The 21,267-nt window shown below is 33.1% G+C and overlaps 1 protein-coding gene across 1 annotated transcript; it reads left to right on the top strand.

Annotated features, from left to right (window-relative positions):
- The first annotated feature begins 15,327 nt into the window (after positions 1–15,327).
- On the top strand, positions 15,328–17,654 carry LOC122610601. The gene is made up of 8 exons (XM_043783576.1): positions 15,328–15,393; positions 15,520–15,618; positions 15,725–15,844; positions 15,938–16,533; positions 16,611–16,710; positions 16,813–16,956; positions 17,048–17,164; positions 17,324–17,654. The coding sequence occupies exons 1-8, from the start codon at positions 15,328–15,330 to the stop codon at positions 17,627–17,629; spliced, it is 1,548 nt and encodes a 515-aa protein (XP_043639511.1). The 3' UTR covers positions 17,630–17,654.
- Positions 17,655–21,267: the final 3,613 nt, after the last annotated feature.

Here is a 21,267-nt window from a genome sequence, read left to right as displayed (position 1 = left end):
AACACCCTTCTAGTAATTACAGTTATAGATAATTAGAGCAAAATCATAATCAAGTTCAGATTAAAAATGGGCCTTAGTTACCTTTCAGGAAAAAGAAATGGGCCCTTACTTTGTGTTTGTGGGTGTTAGGTATATATGGGCTTCTTGAAGTATCATATAACAAGAGGTCAATAGCATTTATTTTCATAGTTGGGCTATAACATTTGACATCTCGTTGTCATCTAAGGTGTTCCGAAATGGTTTGTTTGTAGCTTATTGTCTTATGATAACCTCTTTTAACAAGTCAAGAATGATGAAATTATAAATGAGAATAGTAAGCACTCGATTCCGCCTTTCACAAATTTTAGGTTCCAATACCTCGATGGTACATGGGAAAAGTTTAGACGTAGACAACCTTGATTTATACAAATAAGCATAAGTTCAGTATAAGCTAACGCAAACAACTCATAACATATAAGCATAATCTTACATAATTATATAGTTCTAAACTTTCCTTAACTCGTTTTTTACTTTATTGAAAGTTTAAGTATTCGTATCGTTTTTCCTTTATTGAAAGTTTAAGTATCCGTACAACATATTATCTATAATCTATATCTATAATCTCTTGTAAAACAAACTTCTATTTTAGGAAATTCAGCACTTTTTTCAATATTCTCAAACTACCCCTAAATAACCCTAACGAATATATTTAAAATGGTTAATTTTTGCACCTTATTATGTTTCCCATCTAATCCTCGACTTATATTTAGAATGATAACCATGGTTAGATGCCTCATCGCCGCATCTCATGAAAATAACCTAAACAGCTTGTAATACCGTTACGGCATCTCATGCATTATAAATTCTTACCGTTGCAACGCGCTGACACCCTTCTAGTAATTATAGTTATCGATAATTAGAGCAAAATCATAATCATGTTCAGATTAGAAATGGGCCTTAGTTACCTTTCAGAATAAAGAAATGGGCCCTTTGTGTTTGTGGGTGTTAGGTATATATGGGCTTCTTGAAGTATATCATATACCAAGAGGTCAATAACATTTATTTTCATAGTTGGGCTATAACATTTGACATCTCGTTGTCATCTAAGGTGTTCCAAAATAGTTTGTTTGTAGCTTATTGTCTTATGAGTTATGATAACCTCTTTTAACAAGTCAAGAATGATGAAATTATAAATGAGAATAGTAAACACTCAGACTCCGTCTTTCATGAATTTTAGGTCCCAATACCTCAATGGTACATGAGAAAAGTTGAAACATAAACAACCTTGATTTATACAAATAAGCATAAGTTCAAATATAAACAACCCCTAAAACATAAGCATAATCTTACATAATTATATAGTTCTAAACTTTCCTTAACTCGTTTTTTTCTTTATTGAAAGTTTAAATATTCATATCGTTTTTCCTTTATTGTAAGTTTAAGTATTCGTACAACATATTAGTCAAATTTTAGGGTATGCACAACTTACTTATGTTATAAATAAACCTTCTTGTGCATTTCGATTGTAAGTCAATGGCAGAAAATATAAAAACTTAAATTAAAGTCAAAATTGAAATCAAAAGTCAATTTAGAAAGTTGAGAATTATGATTGGTCGATAGATTATTAGAGAAAACTTATATATAAAAATTGAGAGGTTATTATTATAGTTCGATGAAGACTAATTGTAAGCAAGTTTTTTTATTTATTTATTAAAAAAATAATTGTTTTTATTATTTCATTAGTTGGATATTTGGAATAAATATGAGTTTTTTATATTATATATTTTATTTCAGTAAAATTATTAATTTAAGAAAAATGTTTAAAAGTTTATATTGATGATGAAAAACAAAAAAGTGTAAATTATATTATGACATGTACTAATTTAATTAAATTAGAAAAATTGAGAGTTGTGATTGGTCAATTAAGGTTCAATCAGTTGCCTTTTAGTATATATTAAGTTTAAAATAAAATTAATTTTTTATTTACCTTTGATATATATATATATATATATATATTTTAAGACTATCCGTCTATCAGGCGGGTCTCAAATCTATTATACAACCATAGTATGCGTTGATTAAAAAAAAAGCACACAGGGGCTAAAAGGCCAAATTCTAAAACTGCAAATGCTTTTTGCGAAATCCATTAATTTTGTTTTTATATATTTAAAATTTACACAAATAATTCTTCAATTTCATATCTCATAAAATTGGTATATACATCCAGTCATCCACCTTTTAGTTCTAGATTTTCAACATTTAACATATTAACTTAAACATTTTTCTTTTGTAAAATGCTAAACAAAGCTCTTAGGCTATCTCCAATGCTAAATACGTTTTTTAACTGACACATCATATCCTTACAAATTCTTAATATCCTTACACATCCTTATAAATCCTTTAAATCCTATAATTCTATCTGCAACCATACAAACATCCTTACATATCCTTTAACTCCAACTAAAAACAAATATATATTAGGTAAGGGCATGCCCTTAGGTAAGGACGTCATTCAAAAAATATTTAGCTTTGGACAAGCTTCAACGGCAAAGAATATCCAAAGGCACCTAAGGGCACCCAAAGGCACCCCCATTGGAGATAGCCTTAGGCTTCACTTAACATGCATAAACCTTTTTTTTAATAGAGGTTAGTAGTTAGCATAAAGACACCACAACGACATTCAATTGAGTAGTATGCGGAGTTCGAACCATGCATGCCTGAAATAAAATCCAGGACTCTCGAAAATCCCCTATAATAATATGTTTTAGAGTTAATTACTGAAATGGTACCTAACGTTTGTGCCATATTACTGGTTTCATACCTTTCCTTTCAAAATTACGCTGCTCATACCCAACATATGCAAATTTCCACTCGGATCATACTGGAGGCTAACGCCATCACGTGGCCGTTAAAAACCCCCTACGTGACTTGCACGTAATGGGTAAAGATGCAATATCGTGTTTTTTAATTACTTAAATGATACCTAACGTTTGCACGATATTGCTGGTTTCATACCTAATGTTTTTCTTAATTACTTAAATGGTACCTAATGTTTAGTTATTAATTTTTTAATTTTTTTTTTAAAAGGTGAATTCCGTTTTAAGCCAATGTTTTAAAAACTGGTATTTTAGTCATACTGGTGTGGAAAAATTTCTGGTATTATCGGTATTACCGAAAATACTGGCCGGTACGACTATTTTTAATTTGTTTTATTTTTTTTTTAATAAAAATTTTTCAAAACTTGTTACAATTTAACGAAATTAGTTAAAATGCACTTTTAATCCAGTAAAAAATAATACCAAATAGGTTTTTCATAACAAAATATAAGTTTAAAGTTCACAAATAACCAAAAATAGCAATAAAGTATCATAAAAATAATTTTATAAAAAATTCAAATTTTCTTTTTTGAAAATGTTGGGAATACTGATCGGTATTTAAAACATTGTTTTAAGCTTCGTGTTGCAGTAAATACTGACCGGTATTTCTGGTATTCCTGGAATATTCCGGTATTATCATTGCGGTATTTCCGGTATTTTCGAAAAAGAAAATTTGAAATTTTTTTAAAATTGTTTTTATGATAATTTATTGCTATTTATAGTTATTTGTGAACTTTAAACTTATATTTTGTTATGAAAAACCAAAAACCTATTTGGTATTATTTTTGAGTGAATTATAAATGCATTTTGACTATTTTCGTTAAATTGTAACAAGTTTTGAAAAATTTTCATAAAAAAAAAACAAATTAAAAATAGTCGTACCGGCTAGTATTTTCGGTAATATCGATAATACCAAAAATTTTTCCACACCAGTATGACTAAAATACCAGTTTTTAAGACATTGGCTTAAAACGAAATTTCACCTTTCAAAATAATAAAATTAGAAAAAATAATAACTAAACATTAGGTACCATTTAAGTAATTAAGAAACATTAGGTATGAAACCAGTAATATCGTACAAACGTTAGGTACCATGTAAGTCATTAAAAAACACAATATTACATCTTTACCCCCCTCACGTGCAAGTCACATGGGGGGGTTTTTAACGGCCACGTGACGACGTTAGCCTCCAGTATGGTTCGAGTGGAAATTTGCATACGTTTGGTATGATCAGCATAATTTCAAAAGGAAAGGTATGAAACCAGTAATATGGCGCAAACGTTAGGTACCATTTCAGTAATTAACTCTATGTTTTATTAAAGCATGTGTTTTCATTGGTTTGTTGGTAGTTCTCGACAAGATAAAGTTACTAGGTTCGAGTACATACGTCTGTGTTCTTTCCAATGGCGGCCCGGAGAATTCAAACAACTCGGCTGAGCCATGAAAAACATGCCCCTAACTTCTATCGAATTTAAATATATAAGCAACTTTTTTTAATAGATGATAATTAGCATTATAACAAAAACTTATATATCCATGATAAGATCATAATTTTAGAATTACATTCCATAACCTTTTTACATTTTAAACATTAATTTAATTGAATCAAATATATATATATATATATATATAGGATTAGTATTTCAGAATGCAATCAACTTTACACGAATTGTTATAGTGTGTATCAAACTTCAATCATGTGTATTGTATGTAATGAACTTTTAAATATTGTGCATTGTACGTATCCGACCAATAAAAAATTTACAAGTAACAACTTATATGGTTGCCACATACACGCGAGTACATACAATGCACAAGATTTAAAAATTCATTACATACAATGCATATGATTGAAATTTGATATATACTATAACAATTCGTGTAAAATTGTTTACATTCCAATGTACTAATCCCTATATTATAACACATCTTTTTAGCATATCATACATCATATATATAATATATATATAAAAAGTTCAAAAACTTATGCCCCTTTTAAAGTTATGCCCGACCGAGAATCGGGTTTGCACACCCTCTGGGCCTCTACCCTGGTTCTTTCAATTCTTTTTTGTATTTTTATTTGCTTTTCTTTTTGCTTTTTTAACTTGTTTCTCAAATTGTCATTTTGACTAATGATCGGGTTTAACTCCAGTCTCAAGTGAAAATGAAATAAAGTTCCAAGTAGCTGGGAATTACCTAACTAGCAATAGTGTCGATTTAAGATGGCCAGCAAAAGTGCACGATGGCCTATAAAAAGCTTTCCAGTTCCACAACTTGAGGAGTCAACAACTTCCACCACTCTTTTTTCCAAAGATTCCGAGTGCTAATTACCTAAAAGAATTCTAACTTCTTTAATGTATCCAATACCTAAAAGAATTCTAACTTCTTTATTGTATCCAATACGTTAATTACATTTGTTTGTTTCTTGCATTTTGATATTTCGGTTTTTTTTTTAACATTCAATTTTATTAATAAACACCATAACTAGCAAGACACTAGATTACAAGAGAGAAGTAAAAAATGTTACACGGATTAATCTAAGTTAAAACTATTCCATTTGGACTAGTCTAAGCAAGGCCGTGGTGATTTTTGAGAGATCCAAAGGAAACTGAGTGACTTTATTTCCTTGAAAGCAAAGGGTAACGAGGGAGCTTTTTATAGATTTCTAGATAATCAAGCAGAATGCTAATATAATCGCATTGAGAAATTTTCTTCTTTTTGGGGCAATTGAGGGAAGCTTATGAAGTTCAAAAAGGTCTCGGCAGTTAGCTGGTTTAACTGGGGGTAACTTACACCAGGAGAGAATGTGCGACCAAAGAGAATCCGCGAAAGAACAGTGAATGAAGATATGAGTTGCAGACTCGTCATGTGAATGCCAAAGAGAGCAAGTGGGTTGGATATGTGGGATATGTCTTTGCATCAGGATATCGGTTGTGGATAGTCAGTTTAGGTCGAGTCTCCATCCAAGAACACTCACTTTTAATGGTGCAAGATTGTTCCATAGGAAGATCCAGAAGTGAGGGCTGAAGTGAGCTTTTTGTAGCTGCAGTCTCATAGATTTGGTATTTAACACTAAATAATTGGATATAAAGGTATGTATTTATGTGATGCAAAAATGATATATAAACGAGAACGTATAATTGATGAGTAACATATCATTTCCGTGATGGTTGGTGTTTTTTTAACAATAAATTGAAATCAGTGACAATAACCCGACCACTTGATTATCTTATGTCACACAAGAGGAAACCCATTATAGGTGAATGAAAACTCCGTGACCCAACATCAATTTCTTTAGTCACATGTGGGACTTAAACCCATAATATTCATATTATTGAAGTCACTAGACATCTTATTTTCATATGAAGTCGATGATGATTGGTGGTTGTTGATAAATAGGTTAGTCTTTATGATTGGTTGCGTTTTTGTTCATATGAGAGAGCGATGAATTCTAATCTTATGATTTTTAACAATTTTGATTTTTTTTTATTAGATATATTTTAATGATTTTTGTTGATTCCTATTAAGATTTTATAGAAAAGGGAGATAAAGATGATAAAATTGGTGATGGAACTTTGAATAAATCAACATGCTTTTATGCAATAACACGTGTGTAAATAATGTATTATTTTAATTTATAAAAATTTCAATGATAACGCACATTTGGTTTGTAGTTGGGTCTTACCATATGGAGAGGGGATCCCATCAAGTTGTTTCCAACTTGAAGGGTCAGGTTAGAAATATCTTCATTAGATTAAAATTAATAATTAAGATCTAAAAATAACAAACTTGAGTGGTCAAGTTGAAAACATCTTCATTAAATTAAAATTAATGGTCAAAATTCAAAAATGATTTTTAACTATTGATTTTAATCTAATAATCAAAAGTTCTTTAACATGACTAATCATGTAGTCATGTTAGGGAACTTGAGGAAATCCCTTCCCTACTGAGAGTATGATTTTGATAGATTTTGAGAAAAGCAGCCTTTAGTTCTTCACCATCCAATAATCTTAATGCCCCTATATAGGCCACACGCTCAGGTAATTGAGCCCGACAAAAAGCTATTCAATGTCGAGGAAATTGCAGGGTCATTCTCAGTCACTATTGATGTAGCTTTGCCGGCTGGGAGCACCAATGGGTTACCATACTATGTAAATGGTGGTGGAGGAATAAACCAATGAATTGTGGTTCAAAGTCGTTTAAGCTTTACATAGCCATAGTCGATCGTTTTTTTTTTTACCAATAAAACTTAGGGTATATATGAAAGAAAATATGTAGTGTAGATAATGATGAGATGAGATGACATGATATAATTTTGTGTAATATTTTCATGTTTGAGTTGGGAAACGATGGAGAAAGATGAAAATGAAAGTAAGATTATTCAGGTATTTTTATTACGCTTCAATGGGGAAAATACTTGAATTTAATTTTGGATGGAGTTTTGATGTAGAAGTTTAGATAGGGATAATTAGATTACTATCAAAACTAATTTTCATTTTTAGAGAGCTTTGATAGATAGGTACCCACCAAATAAAAAAAAAATAATGTCAAAGCAATACAAGTAAATTTTGATTGATGTTCGATCGGTATGAAACAATGAGAAAAGGAAGTGACTAGATGGGGTAAAGTAGAATTCTATATCTATCCCACAACGTGGGATCTTTGCCGATTGCAACTTGTGTTATCACAATTGAGTTCTTTTTCTCGGGCACCAACAAATCAATGCACCACCATGGGTCTAGTAGTGGACCTTCATTACAGATCGTACAATCATTGATGCAAATGTCACAACCCTCAGAAAGTGCTGTTGATAATGGTTCACTCTGTTGGGAATAGTAATTTTGCTCAAGGTTTAGTCAACAATCCAAAGATATCATACGTACCACTTCGGCACTTTTGTATAACAAAATGGAAAAGTGAACAAATATCAACGTACTCTAAAGATTTTGGGCACCAACATGGCGAACAGTGTACTGTCTCTAAATATTAGACGGCTGTAATTGAATTTTTAATCCTTTACACGTTTCCACAAACAATTTCTAGTGGGAATATTTGGTTAGTTATATATTAAAATAATACCCGCATAGGTATAGAAAGGTGAAACTTAGACGCTCTTGTCTTTACCAAAAGAGAAAGAGACTACTTCCAAAAATATTTCCGGCCAAAAGTTAATACCCGCATAATATATCAAGTTTAACTATTATTTTAAAATTTTGTATCATGGTGTATATAATGAACTTTAGAAGTAATATGAATGTTTTGGTGATTGAAAACGGTTTATAGTATGAAAGAAGAGCGAGAAAAGGGCTGGTTGGAAAACAAAATACGAAAATACCCGTTGGTTGTGCTCGACGAGCATGAACCGACATGTCGGAAAGCAGGAGTCGAGTTGAAACCGAGAGTAGTTATCTTTCATGTGAGGTTAGATCCCCACCGTGCTCATGAACCGCCTAGCCGACCGATCTTTCAAACAGATCGATCCCCCTAAAAATTATAAGTTGAAGTTCCTAGCGAGTTTGAGATTGTTGGGGGTTTACATTTGTTGACCAAAGAGGTAGTCGAAGTTAATAGGAGTTATTAGGCGACTAGTGGGACTTTAGAGACATTGATATATGTGATGGTGTCTCGGTTTCTACAAAATGTATGAGTTACATACATATGGTGCTCGACAAGCATATAAGTGGTAATCAAACTAGATAGGCGTGCAAAATTCGGATCAATATACTAAAGCATTCAGACATTTAGTTATTTGAAACTCTCCAATGGCATGTTTGTGACTGACCGGGCGTGGTGAACCCCGATTAATTTATCCTAGAGATCACACGATAAATAACATATTCGCAAAGTGGGAGTTGGTTATGTAGAAGAACATGTGTTTAAGAATAGACGTTTGTTTACTGTCAGGGTACCAACGGGGAAAGCGTAGATGATGCGTTCAAGGTTATGATGACGTTATTAATTAATGCTAACCATGAAGTTGAAATTCACGTGTTAGCATTAGGTGGGTTTTCTGATTGATGGGAAGGAAAACAGGGTTGGCAGAATTTTGTACTGGTGAAGAAAGTTGGGGCATTGGCTTGTCTTCTTCATAAATGAGGAACACGGTAGTAAACTAGAAAGTGAGAGAGTAATTGATTCCCGAGTTTGATAGTGAACGTAGTCCAGGATACCTTGGATCGATAGACTTCAGATTCAGTGATCAGCCACATAGCGTGTTCCAGGTGTTTCAGCGATACATATATATAAGTCAGAGCACCTGACACCGTTGGGCTTCAGCGATACAAAGACCCCTCTTGCTAGCTAATTTAATTATCTCCACCTGTTATATCTATATATAAAACTCTTAATGAAATTATATACAACACACTTAATCCTTAAAATAAATACATCACCCCATTTTACAATAATTACTTTTACATTACTAACCATGACAGTATGTATCCGCGCGTTGCGGTGGTGAGATGGTAGGGTGATAGGTCATAAAGTGTGATAGCCAAATGCCTTAACCGTACGGGTTCCGCCATCGGATTTAAAAATTCGTCGAAAGTATATCGAATGACATCTCTAATGAAAGAACACACATATAACTTTTATAATTTATCGATATACGGTTTGTGAGATAAAATATTTTGAATGAATTGGAGAAATAAATGATTTATGAAGGAGAAAGAAAAAGGATGATTGGTTGAGATTTGAAGAGAAAGAAAAAGTGTTTGGTAATATAGAATTGATAGAATAGACATTTTGGGAAGTAAATATTGAAACTTAAATTGTTAGACAAAATGAATCTGCTTTATAATATAGTATAGATATAGATATATATCGCCACCACCATCACCCGTCGCCGTCGCATTACGTGGGCACTGCTCTAGTATCCTTTGAACTAAGCTACTTCACAACTGATCAAGAATCGCATTTATATTATTGTCGAAGCATTCCAAAAGACACATATATCTCTATTTTAGCTAAAATTGCCAACATTGCCATTTGAATTTCGTAGAACATAAAAATTCTAAGATGCACATATGTTAGTTCTGTATCTAAAAAAAAAACCACAGAAATTAAGGCCTCCATTATAGAATACTCGTATTAGTTAAGCATCCAAATACTCTAGTGAAAGCAGGCCGGATCGTATGATACATTAATTCATATATGTGTATATATATAAGATGTATGAGTTATGTATGAATGTGTATTAATTGGAGAGTTTTTGATGAGCATGAATGGCTAGTAAAGTTGACGACAAAATGCACTAAGAGTGCACTGCTTGTATTTCCGTATGTGAATTGATAACCACTGAGATTTCAATTCGTTGCCTATATATACATGGCCTAATAATTAGTATGCATCTCTTACTTGCAAGTAATATACACCATTCATCCCTCACTCTTCATTTTTGTGCTCCATTAAATATTTTTATAAGCCCAGATATATAAATTATTGGTTTAAGTATTAAGACACTAATTAAAGATGAAGTATATTGCACTTGCTTTGCAACTACTACTAGTAGCAACATTCATTTTCACCCCAAGTGAAGGAAGGGCATTGCATTTGGAGAGCACCAAGGCGTTAACAACCAACAACCATGCAACCACTAAAGTCACAACGGTCTCTATAGACAATTACTATGGACATAATTCGGATTCTTTAGTGACGATTGAGGGAGACTTTCGCCCTACAACACCAGGACATAGTCCTGGTGTTGGTCACTCGATTGGTCCATCTGCAACCGTTGATCCTAAACCTTAATGGTCGTTATATCACCGGCCATCACCTACTATACATTTATACATACTACTTATACTATTATTTCATTTCCTATAACATGTTACAAAATATACATGTAACATGTACGTATGCATGCTTAATTTGTATATGTAGGCCGTAACTATGAATTGAAGGGGATCGATGGAAGGGACAAAATAGTATGAGTATAAAGGTGCAGTGAAAGGCAAGGATCAAGTAGTGTGCATGCTGGTATATAGTTTGTATATATTATACTAGTTGCATTTAGTGATTTATGATAATTTTATGTTATACATATATCATCCTTAATTATTGTATAAGTTTGCTAGGATTTGAATAAAATAAAACGTAAGTATGTGATGATTGTGTTCCGATTAATTGTGCCGGTCAGCGTATATATATATCTCAAAATATATTCCTGACTATATATTGATTATGAGAAGTGATATTCGTATTATATAAATCGATATATCTATCATTATTATGCATTGCATATTTGTAGAATATGCTATGAAATATGTTTCGTTTACGATTATTATTTTCCATTGATTATCGTATGATCAATCTAAGCGCGCATTTCTTTGTAAAAGCCACTAAGATATTGATTTATCAAAAGAATCGGTTTTAGCTTCTAACGATTTTTATCAAAAGCCACTATGAATCTATGATATATTTTATAATGTGTTTGGTTCAAGTCTTTTGACATTGTCAATATTTCTATTCTCACCCCGTTTTTATTTGCGTACGAGTACCATTTATTTTTAAACGCACATACAAAAAACAAAAACAACTTGGACCCACCCTACCGGCCTACCCCACCTCCCCTCCCTTTTCTCTCGTCTTGGTGAGAAAACCAATCTCGGAACACACCCGGTATTAATCTGGCCCATGCCAATGATGTCTTTGAGAACATGCCAAGACATGTCGTTGGGCCGGGAGAGCCCAAGGATCCTAATTCTCTGTCTACATCTTATGCTTAAAGATCTTTTGACAAAATAAGGAAAACAAAGTGCATACTTAATTATTTATTATTAAAAAATAATAACAAAAGGGGAAAGGAGAAAAACAAGTTGAAGTTGTACATGATGTTTTTTTTCAGATATTTTTCTATCATACAATTATCGTGAAGTCCATATTCGTTCATTCACTATGCCAATGTTTCTCCAATGGGTTTTGGTTAAAGGGTGCCCAATGGGCTCATCCTCAAGCTCGTTCGCCAACCATGGACAAGTTCACACCATTGGGTGGGACTCGTCCCAGCTTTGTTCGATACTTTCGTCCAATGGTGTTGTTCCTGCAGGGACGAGTTTGTGTAGCTTTGTTTTTTTTTTTTGAATAGTAACGGCTACTTATTCAAAGGAAGGAGACAAAATACAACTTTCAGCATTTGGCAAAACAGGCCCCTTAATGGCTGTTTTGACCAAATGGCTATATATACACTTCAATTGAACTACCATATCACACCGCTCTTCAATATAATCAGCTATATTATACCAAGGCACACTTTTGTATATACAAATCATCATGAACAACATGTTTCCATCGAGTGTACCAACATACGTGAGACGGGATTTGCTTCCCAATGAAGACGATGATGATGAGCTTATGGGCATCATGGCCGAATGTGTTGATTTGCTTGAACAAGGTGAATCATCAAGACCATTCATACCCCGTATGCCCGTCGAGAGAGATCGATATGGTGCTGAACCTAATGGCAACTTATTTTAACGAAAACCCAAAGTATTTGTTGAAGAGCTTTAGGCGACGATTTCGTATGTCACGGCCTATGTTCATGCGCATTGTGAACGACTTTCATACCCATCTCGACATCCAGGTCCTGTGCCCTTGCATTTTCAAAGAATGCAAGACAAGCAAGTTGATGGTCGAGGAAAGGTTGGTTTCAGTACAATCCAAAAGTGTGTATGCGTACGCCAGTTGGCGTGTGGCTACAATCCCGACTCGCTTGACGAATACTTGTGTGTTTGAACTTTACAGGGATGAATACTTGTGCAGATCAACACTGGAGGACATACAACGCTTGTATGCTCGACATGAGGAGCTTCATGGTTTCCCAGGCATGCTTGTAGAATTGATTGCATGCACTGGCCTTGGAAAAATTGTCCCAAAGGCATGGCAAGGTCAATTTACGCGTGGTGATCACGGTCATCCAACCATTATGCTTGAAGCGGTAGCTTCGTACGATAGGTGTATTTGGCATGCTTTTTTCGGCACAGCTGCTTCGAACAACGATATAAATGTTCTCAACCAGTCACCTATATTTAGGGAAATCATAGAAGATCGTGTGCTTGATAGCTCGTTCACTGTTAATGGCACCCACTACAAAAAAAGTTACTATCTTGCCGACGACATTTATCCCGAATGGTCGACTTTTGTAAAGTCGTATTCATGCCCTCAAGATGAGAAGCAGAAAAAATTTAAAAAGTTTCAAGAAAGTTTCCGGAAAGATGTTGAACGTGCCTTTGTAGGGCTTCAAAATTCATGGCACATTCTAACCCAACCAGCAAGATCAAAAAGCGTGAATCGGATACTCGAACAATGTACACGTGTGTTATATTGCATAACATGAAGGTTGAAGACGCGGGGTACGCCATAAGCTCACTCGAGGATGGAGACGACAACGATCCAATTGTTTTACCTGAGTGTACGTTCGAGGAAAGGATTGCACTTCACGAATGAACTGGCAAGGAAATTCGAGATCGACATGTGCATCATGTTCTTCGTCATGATCTTACGGAGCATATATGGCACCTCCCGCTTCAAGTATTGTAATGTGTTTTTTTTTTGTGCTTTTTAAAAATAAATTGCGTAATTTTTTTATATTTAATGAAGTATTTTTTATTTGTATATGTTTTAGTTTGTTATAATTTTGAAGGGTTAAAAGTGTAAAGTTTGGATAAAAGGGTAGAATTAAATAATTGACGGGTCCAAGACTAGTCCTTGAGGGATGAGTGCATTGGGTATGTTTTGGGGGGATTAGTCATCAGAGTGTTTTTTTGCTGATGTAGCACTGACAGAAACTAGTTCTTGAGGGATGAGTCTAAGGCATTAGGTAGCCTCTTAAATGCCCTACTCCACTAGGTAGTTGGTACATGCATCAAAAATATATCAATAAATTATAAAGAAACATAAAATTTTAAATTCAAAATAGAAAAATTTTCTTGATTGACAACTAGGTTTTCTATACATTTCCCTTAGGGGGTTGGGGGTGGGTGTGGGTGTGGGCTTCGGCTTTCATGTGGTTTGGGTGAACGTGGTCGAACCTAAATAATGTTCCCATCGCCACCTCTTCGGTTTTTCCTCGCTTGACAATTCACAAATGACTTTTGCACATGCCTTGGAAATGTAAATTGAATGACTAGTATGCATTGAGTTTAAATAGAAAATTAATTCTTTTTTATTTTACTTGTGTCATGATATCTTGTAAAAAATGATTGAAATTTTAGTTTGATGGGTTAAGATGGCTTGGCAACATGTTTGGTGGTTGGTTTGGGTTGATATGGATTAATGTATCATGACACCCTTCTCCCTTAATTAGGAAGCAAATTAATGTTGATTGATGATCTAGCATTCAATGTATTTACAGTATTCAAATTCCATTAATTGATAAGAAAATTCTATATCAACCTTCGGCTGATTTGTTAACATATAGATTCTTAGTTTACTATGAGTCTTGAGTTTAATTTTTAGAGATGACAAACCTTGAGCTTTTGCCCTTCGAATACTTATAACGGTCTATGGTCAATATCTTATTGTCTAGAGTATGTATAAGATATCACTATTATACGGTGAGGTTTTTCTGATGTTATATCCTAATTGAATGTTTGGAAAAAAAAATTTTAATTATCACACAACTATACAAGGTAATGAAGTAAATAGACTCAATGAGTACCAAGTAAGATTTTTATGTCCTTTACTTATATGGTATTTATTATAATATTATTTATTAACACTTTATTTGACAATAAATAATATCAAATAATATATGAAGATGACAAATAAGCAAAAGTATTATGAGTACTTGTCAAACAACTAATTATGTTACATTAACCCTAAACTATCATCTCTTAGTTATATAAAGAGATAAATATAAAACAAAATAGAAAAATACTAAATAAAGCCCTTATTTTTAGCAAAACCCAACAAAATATGATAGAATACTTTCTATGATCTTATAATATATAGTTTATCTTACACGGTGATGCTTGCATTATAATGAGAAGTGCCCACGTTAATGGATAATGGCGCATGACAGGCTTAATTAGTACGTGTTGCCTTATAAAATTAATCAATTTTGGTTACCACGTTTCATATAAATCAAGTTTTTAGCACTTTGTTAATTAGCAAAATACTTGCATTATATATGTTCAAGTAAAAAGGTGTATTTGTAAGTTTGTGACTTTGTGTATACTATATGAATAGGTGCTTTTGTAAGCTTTGGCACCATCTAAATAAAACACACAAATTTACTAACCAATTCATCAATATTTACTTGTCAATTGCTTTGAGTTACAACTAAACACACCTTAAAGAATGAACTGACTGGAGTAAAACCCAGGTCTGGTTCCTTCCTTTTTATTTGTTAATCTTTCTATCTTTCATTTAATAATATATTCAATCAACTAATATAACATGTTCTTTTCTATTTATTGAACTCATTTTGCAGTGTTTCATTCGCGCGTAAATTAGGGCCTTAAAGTTAAAACGAATGAATATGAAGAGCAAAGTAAAGGCAAATTTTCGGTCCATGAAAGGTTCACCCAAAGATTCTAAGGTGATTAAATCCTTGTAAACAAAGGAATTAGTTAAATAACAACAACTAGCTAGATAAACATATAATTAAGATGTTTGCTGATAATTTTTGTTTTTATTTATTTATTTAACATTAATGGATATACAGAAAAAGGTTAATATGCAAATGCAACTTGTGCCTGATCAGAAGAGTAGCCTAATCAGAGGAGTTTCTGAGAAAGATAGAAAAATGGCATTGCAACATGATGTACCTTGCTGCCACCTTTGACTTTTTATCTAAGTTTTTGTGGTATAATTCGGGGTGTTTTTTTTTTTGATTTGACCTTTTGCAACCTTTGTTTTTTTTTTTTCAGATAGAAAAACTTAAAAAACGGCTAACAGAAGAAGAAGATGTTCATAGAGCTTTAGAATGGGCCTTAAACCGTCCATTAGAGGCTCATCCTGGCATTACTCCTAATTATCTTCCTCCAGAGGTATGGTAATACATTTTCATACTAAATTGTGTTTCATCAGAATTATATTATATAAGTATAAATTAATAACTATCTACCCTTAATTATGGACAGACATTGAAGTTGCTAGGTGAAGTGGCTGTTTTGGAAAAAGAAATTGCTAGACTAGAAGAGCAGGTTGTGAAAGTTAGACAAGATTTATATCAAGAAACTATCTTCACTTCTTTCTTTAACAACAATGTTGACAATTCATCTGACTTTCAAGAGAAGTGCCTCACAAGAGATCCCATAAGTACCATTCCTACTTCATTTCTACCTAGGAATCCAAATATCGAAAGGGCTAAAACATTGTCGAAGAGATCCCCAGTTGACTATTTATCAGCAGAAGAATGTCTAGGCTTGCAAAAACTACAAGAAAATGGAATATCAAGAGATGACAGTCCCAATAAGATATCAGAAAGTACACTGAAATGCTTAATGTTTGTGTTTGCAAGAATGAACACTACTTCCACTTTGAAAATTTCAGAAATGCTACCTTCTATAGAATCATGTGAAAATCCATGGGCCATGGATTTCATGGATCCATATGATATCTTCTATGAATTCGAAAACACAGATATCGGTCCATATAAGTATATATATGAAGTCAAAGCAGCCACTAGCAATGCAAACCAGATAACAATTTCTGTGCTTTTAGCACAAAGACTGAAGTAAGTACACAATAGTAATTCGATTTTTACTGTAGAAACTAGTTGTAGACTAATATATGATGTTTCTTAAATTTCAGGACACTACTTGGGAAACTTGCATCTGTCAATTTAACAAGCCTTACACATCAAGAGAAGCTTGCGTTTTGGATCAATATATATAATTCGTGCATGATGAATGTATTATAACGATTTTCTGAATTAATCCTTTCATTTCAGAATTATTAGTTATCTATCAGTTTGAACTAACCTTGATATCTCGAATGACGGATAATTTATCAGGCATTTCTTGAACTTGGAATACCAGAGACCCCTGATAGAGTGGTTCAACTAATGCAGGAGGCAAAGATTAATGTCGGCGGCCATCTTTTAAATGCATTTAGTATCGAACACTTCATATTGAGACTCCCCTGTCACACAAAATATGTAAGTGAAATCTCTCATTTCTTATACTTTCATGGACCCAAAACTATATGATAACTGAAACTAATTACATGAACTGTACAAAATACACAAGTCCTTCACAAAGGATTTCACGAACAATGAAGCAACTGCAAGAAGCTTATTCGGGTTGGAGTTGTCTGAACCACGAATAACATTTGCATTGTCTTGTGGAAGCTGGTCCTCACCTGCTGTAAGTTATATATTCGTAGTTTTCAAAAAAGTCACATAGACTAAATCAATCACTATATATATAGAAGTCGTTTCTTTGTGCATCTCTCGAATTGTGGATACCGTAGTTGAAAACTTTGACTCCTTTTTTCAAGATTTCCTTCTTTTTTTGTAAATGAAGGTAAGAGTGTATAATGGTGCTGAAGTCGAGAATGAACTTGAGGCTGCGAAACGAGATTACTTGCAGGCTGCAGTTGGCATTTCAAGCACAAATAAAGTATTAGCGATACCAAAGCTGCTGGATTGGTATATGCTTGATTTTGCTAAAGACACGGAGTCGTTTGTAGAGTGGGTATGTCTTCAATTACCAAGTGAAGTCCGGAACGTAGCAATCAAGTGTCTTGAGAGAAACACGAGTGAGCCGCTTTCAGGTTGTGTTCGGGTTAGCCCTTATGACTTCCATTTTAGATACCTTTTCTACAAATAGAATTTCGTTGTAATCGTTTCTACGATCGGGCTTATATTGTTGGAGATTTTTTGACTTGTAGAATTGTTCAGTATATATGATCTAAAAGCAACAGATATTACAAATAAGAAAAATTGTCTTCTCAAAATAATTGAATTACATAAATTCTGAACTTCATCCAACAAAAAAAAACGATGTATTTTTGTTGAGAATAAGAAAATTTTTGTTGGAATAAAAATGATATCATCTTCAAGAGTTGTATATATAATTATAAAAATTGTATAATTTGTTCTTCGGTTTCCTCGTCATTGTTCAACCTAAATTACTTCCAGAACCGCCAAACTCAATGATGCCCTCCAAGTGTTTGATGAAATGTTGCAGAGAAAACTTCCGCCTTCTATCCTTGAATTTCATAAAATCATTACTGGTATTGTTAAGATGAAACACTATTCCACTGCCATTTCACTTTTTAATCAGTTAAATCAATTTTTAATTTCATAATCAATTAACTGCTATTTTCGTCGTTTTCCACTTAATTAAGGAACTAGAAAATGGAGGTTATAAAATCTCTTTTTGTTTTAGATGTACTTCAGATGGACGCGCATTGGACTCGAAAAAGGGCCAAGTTAACTGAACATAGACTCTTAAAAGATACCATTGGGCTTTGTAGTTTCAAAATTTGTATTGGACTTACGTGTTACATCTAGGTTAACATGAATTGATATCTTGAGCCTTGAGGGATTTCAGATTTGAGATCTTAGAGTTTTTAGTTTCGAATTTTAGTGTAAACAACATGCTTCAAAGAATAGATACATGAGTTTTCCCAAAATTAACATTTTACATAGCTTATCAATCTTGGTGATATCCAAGCAAATTAGACATATTGAATTTGTTGGGATTCGAAGGGGTTACGCCCTTAAGGGTACTAATAAAGGATAGGTGGCATGGTTGAAAGATCATAAAGGTAATAGGTCACAGTTTGATAGAGTGATATACTTGACGAACTTCATCCTTTGGCTCTTGCATACGGGAAGAGGGGAAAAGTAAGGAGAGAAAAAAAAAATGACTGACCGATATTTGTGTTCTCACATCCTATTTAAAAAAAATTCTCAAATTAACTTTACTTTATATATTTTGAGATCTATATCTATATTTCACGTAACTATCCGCAATTCAAAATCAATACTCTTAATTGGTTTCTTCTTTAGCAATACTGTATATGATCCAATCATCTTGTGTCGTTGTTTTGATGCGGTATACTAACCTAGATTAACTTGTTTTGCTCCAAACAATATAACAATCTAAGATCACTACGACACATATTAATCAATGATTGTGATGTATGCGCGAATTTTTTTTGGTGTCCGAACCACTTTCCGATATGTTTAGAAATAGAAAGCCTTCCACAACACATCCCTAAAGCACACTTAACGGTCGAAATGTTTTGATATAAAGGAAAATCCTCGCCGGGTTTCGATGTGGCTCCACTATGGGGATAGGTGTGGTCTCATCATCGTTTATTCATAGTGGAAATGTATATATATCACAAGAGGGAAGTGAGGTATTTTATTTAGTCAGACTTTAATGTACGGGATTGTTATGAAATAGGGGGTTACGAGGAACATTTTTTCCCCCCGTTTTATATATAGAACGAACTTCTATCTTACTTCTAGTTTTAAATTACACGAATTTCTGAGTAAAACCGAGGACTTTGAAAAAAAAAAACCCTCTATTAATTCATCCCACAAATGTGAGAAGTGTGACTCGAATCCAAATAAATCTACTAAAGGTCAAAGATCGTACCAATTTGACACTAATTAATTGTCAGACAACTCTCTTTCTTTTAGGTCGAATCGAGAAAACAATCAAATTGTTCATTGGGTTGTTCGCTATAGTAATATCTGCTTTTCATGTTTCCGTTGGTACACTTCTGTCAATATTTTAATAATTGGTTTGGGTGTGATAAGACACTTTGTTTTCTGTTGGAAGGTCTCTTGTTTAATCTGAGACGAGGCAAAGTACCTGCGCGATGCAGCCGTTTAGTAGCGACAGGTGGTGGCGGTGGTGACGGGTGGCGGTGTAATGACAACAGCGGGGGTGGTGGCGGCGGCGACTGGTGGTTGTGGCGGCAACGAGTATAGCAGAGGTTATATTGATAGAGTGTACATTGTTGAATGTTTAATGTTGAAAATTGAATATCCTAACTTCCTCAGCCGTTCAAATTATGTTGGGACGTTTCTTCTCCAATTGAACTTACCTCACGTTCTTAGAGTGATTTGTATGGATATCAGTTGGTAATTTAATTATGTTTTATCAAAATAAAAAACTATCTGCCTTGATGATACAAGCTATGAGCTAGGTTGGAACATACCTCTTGATAATCTCGGAAGAACTTTAAATCATTTCCTTAAACAAGTCCAATAATCATCATTCATGCCGGCTGTAGTTAAGTTTAAAGCCCATACAAATGAGACAATATGATCTACCATCAAATCAAATAATGTATGTATTATATTCTACCAATGAACTGGTTCCATCCAATTTTAACACTTGACATTGTACCAAAATCTTGTACATCTAAACAGGAAAGTTTGAAGTTGACATATGCAAGATGTTACAATTATACAAAGTCAACATTCACAGTTTTGGAATCTAATATACTAATAATCTAACTTTGACTTTTAGGGATATCGGGATGAGATTTTAACAACTTCAATTAAGAAGATCATACAATTGTATTCGAAGATACAGTTGACCTTTTATGATTGCAAATATTCCTTGAATTGCACAGATTAAAGCTAATATATTAGTATTTGACTTGGAAAGTATGAGCAAATTAAGCCACAAAGTACAAGTCAAATACCCGTTATACTATGATCTCAAATGGAGTGTTGATACAATTATTATACAAATATATATGATATATGATGATCAAATAATTCAAGTTTAAATACATGTTTTTTCTAGTTTATTGGGCAAGACCCTATTGTATGAACTAGAAAAGATAAATCGTTAGCTAATTCTTGATTGCATAGTATAATTGTTTTGTTGTGAAACTAGATACGTCAACTCATTATTCACGTTAATTGTTTTGTCGCCTTAGTATAATGTGCCCTGAAGACGATTAAATTGGCGCTAAAAGAGTAAATGTATAAAGTATATCTGGCTTGTCAAGTTTTCCTATTCTATATTGCTATATTTATATACCAAAATTTCAAAATTTTATGATTATTATTTATTGGGTTTTGTCAAGGTTAAATACATAAAAAGATAACCTATTTTCCTAAAATTCTTAAAAATAGTAAAATATTTATGTTTTGATTATTAAAGGTACTTTATTTTCAAATTGTATGCAATAAAGGTAACATCATTAGCTTTTAACGTTAAACATCCGTTAAGTGTAAACGTGACATGTCACATCAATAAAAAAAAAAAAGGTCACATCATCAAAGAAAATGGTGAAAATGGTCGATCTAAATAATTTACACAACAACATCGTCATTTTCAACAATCGGGTATCATTTATCGGTGACATAAATATAAATCAGTAATATGTATAAAAATGGTTGAAGAAAAATCGGTGATGGATATGAAATAGGGTTTGCATTGCTATGTGTATAGAAATAGGATGTGCATTACGAAGATAAATGTCACGTAGA

This window comes from Erigeron canadensis, chromosome 8 (genome assembly GCF_010389155.1).
Source record: "Erigeron canadensis isolate Cc75 chromosome 8, C_canadensis_v1, whole genome shotgun sequence".
Taxonomy (NCBI): domain Eukaryota; kingdom Viridiplantae; phylum Streptophyta; class Magnoliopsida; order Asterales; family Asteraceae; genus Erigeron; species Erigeron canadensis.
This window is presented reverse-complemented; position numbering and strand designations above follow the sequence as displayed.

What these genes read in the sequence shown, in the direction of transcription:
- LOC122610601 (XM_043783576.1), top strand. Translation starts at nt 15,328, where the DNA reads ATGAATATGAAGAGCAAAGTAAAGGCAAATTTTCGGTCCATGAAAGGT. An exon ending in CTAATTATCTTCCTCCAGAG is followed by an intron (nt 15,845 to 15,937) that starts GTATGGTAATAC and finishes AATTATGGACAG; the next exon opens with ACATTGAAGTTGCTAGGTGA. An exon ending in ATAATTCGTGCATGATGAAT is followed by an intron (nt 16,711 to 16,812) that starts GTATTATAACGA and finishes ATAATTTATCAG; the next exon opens with GCATTTCTTGAACTTGGAAT.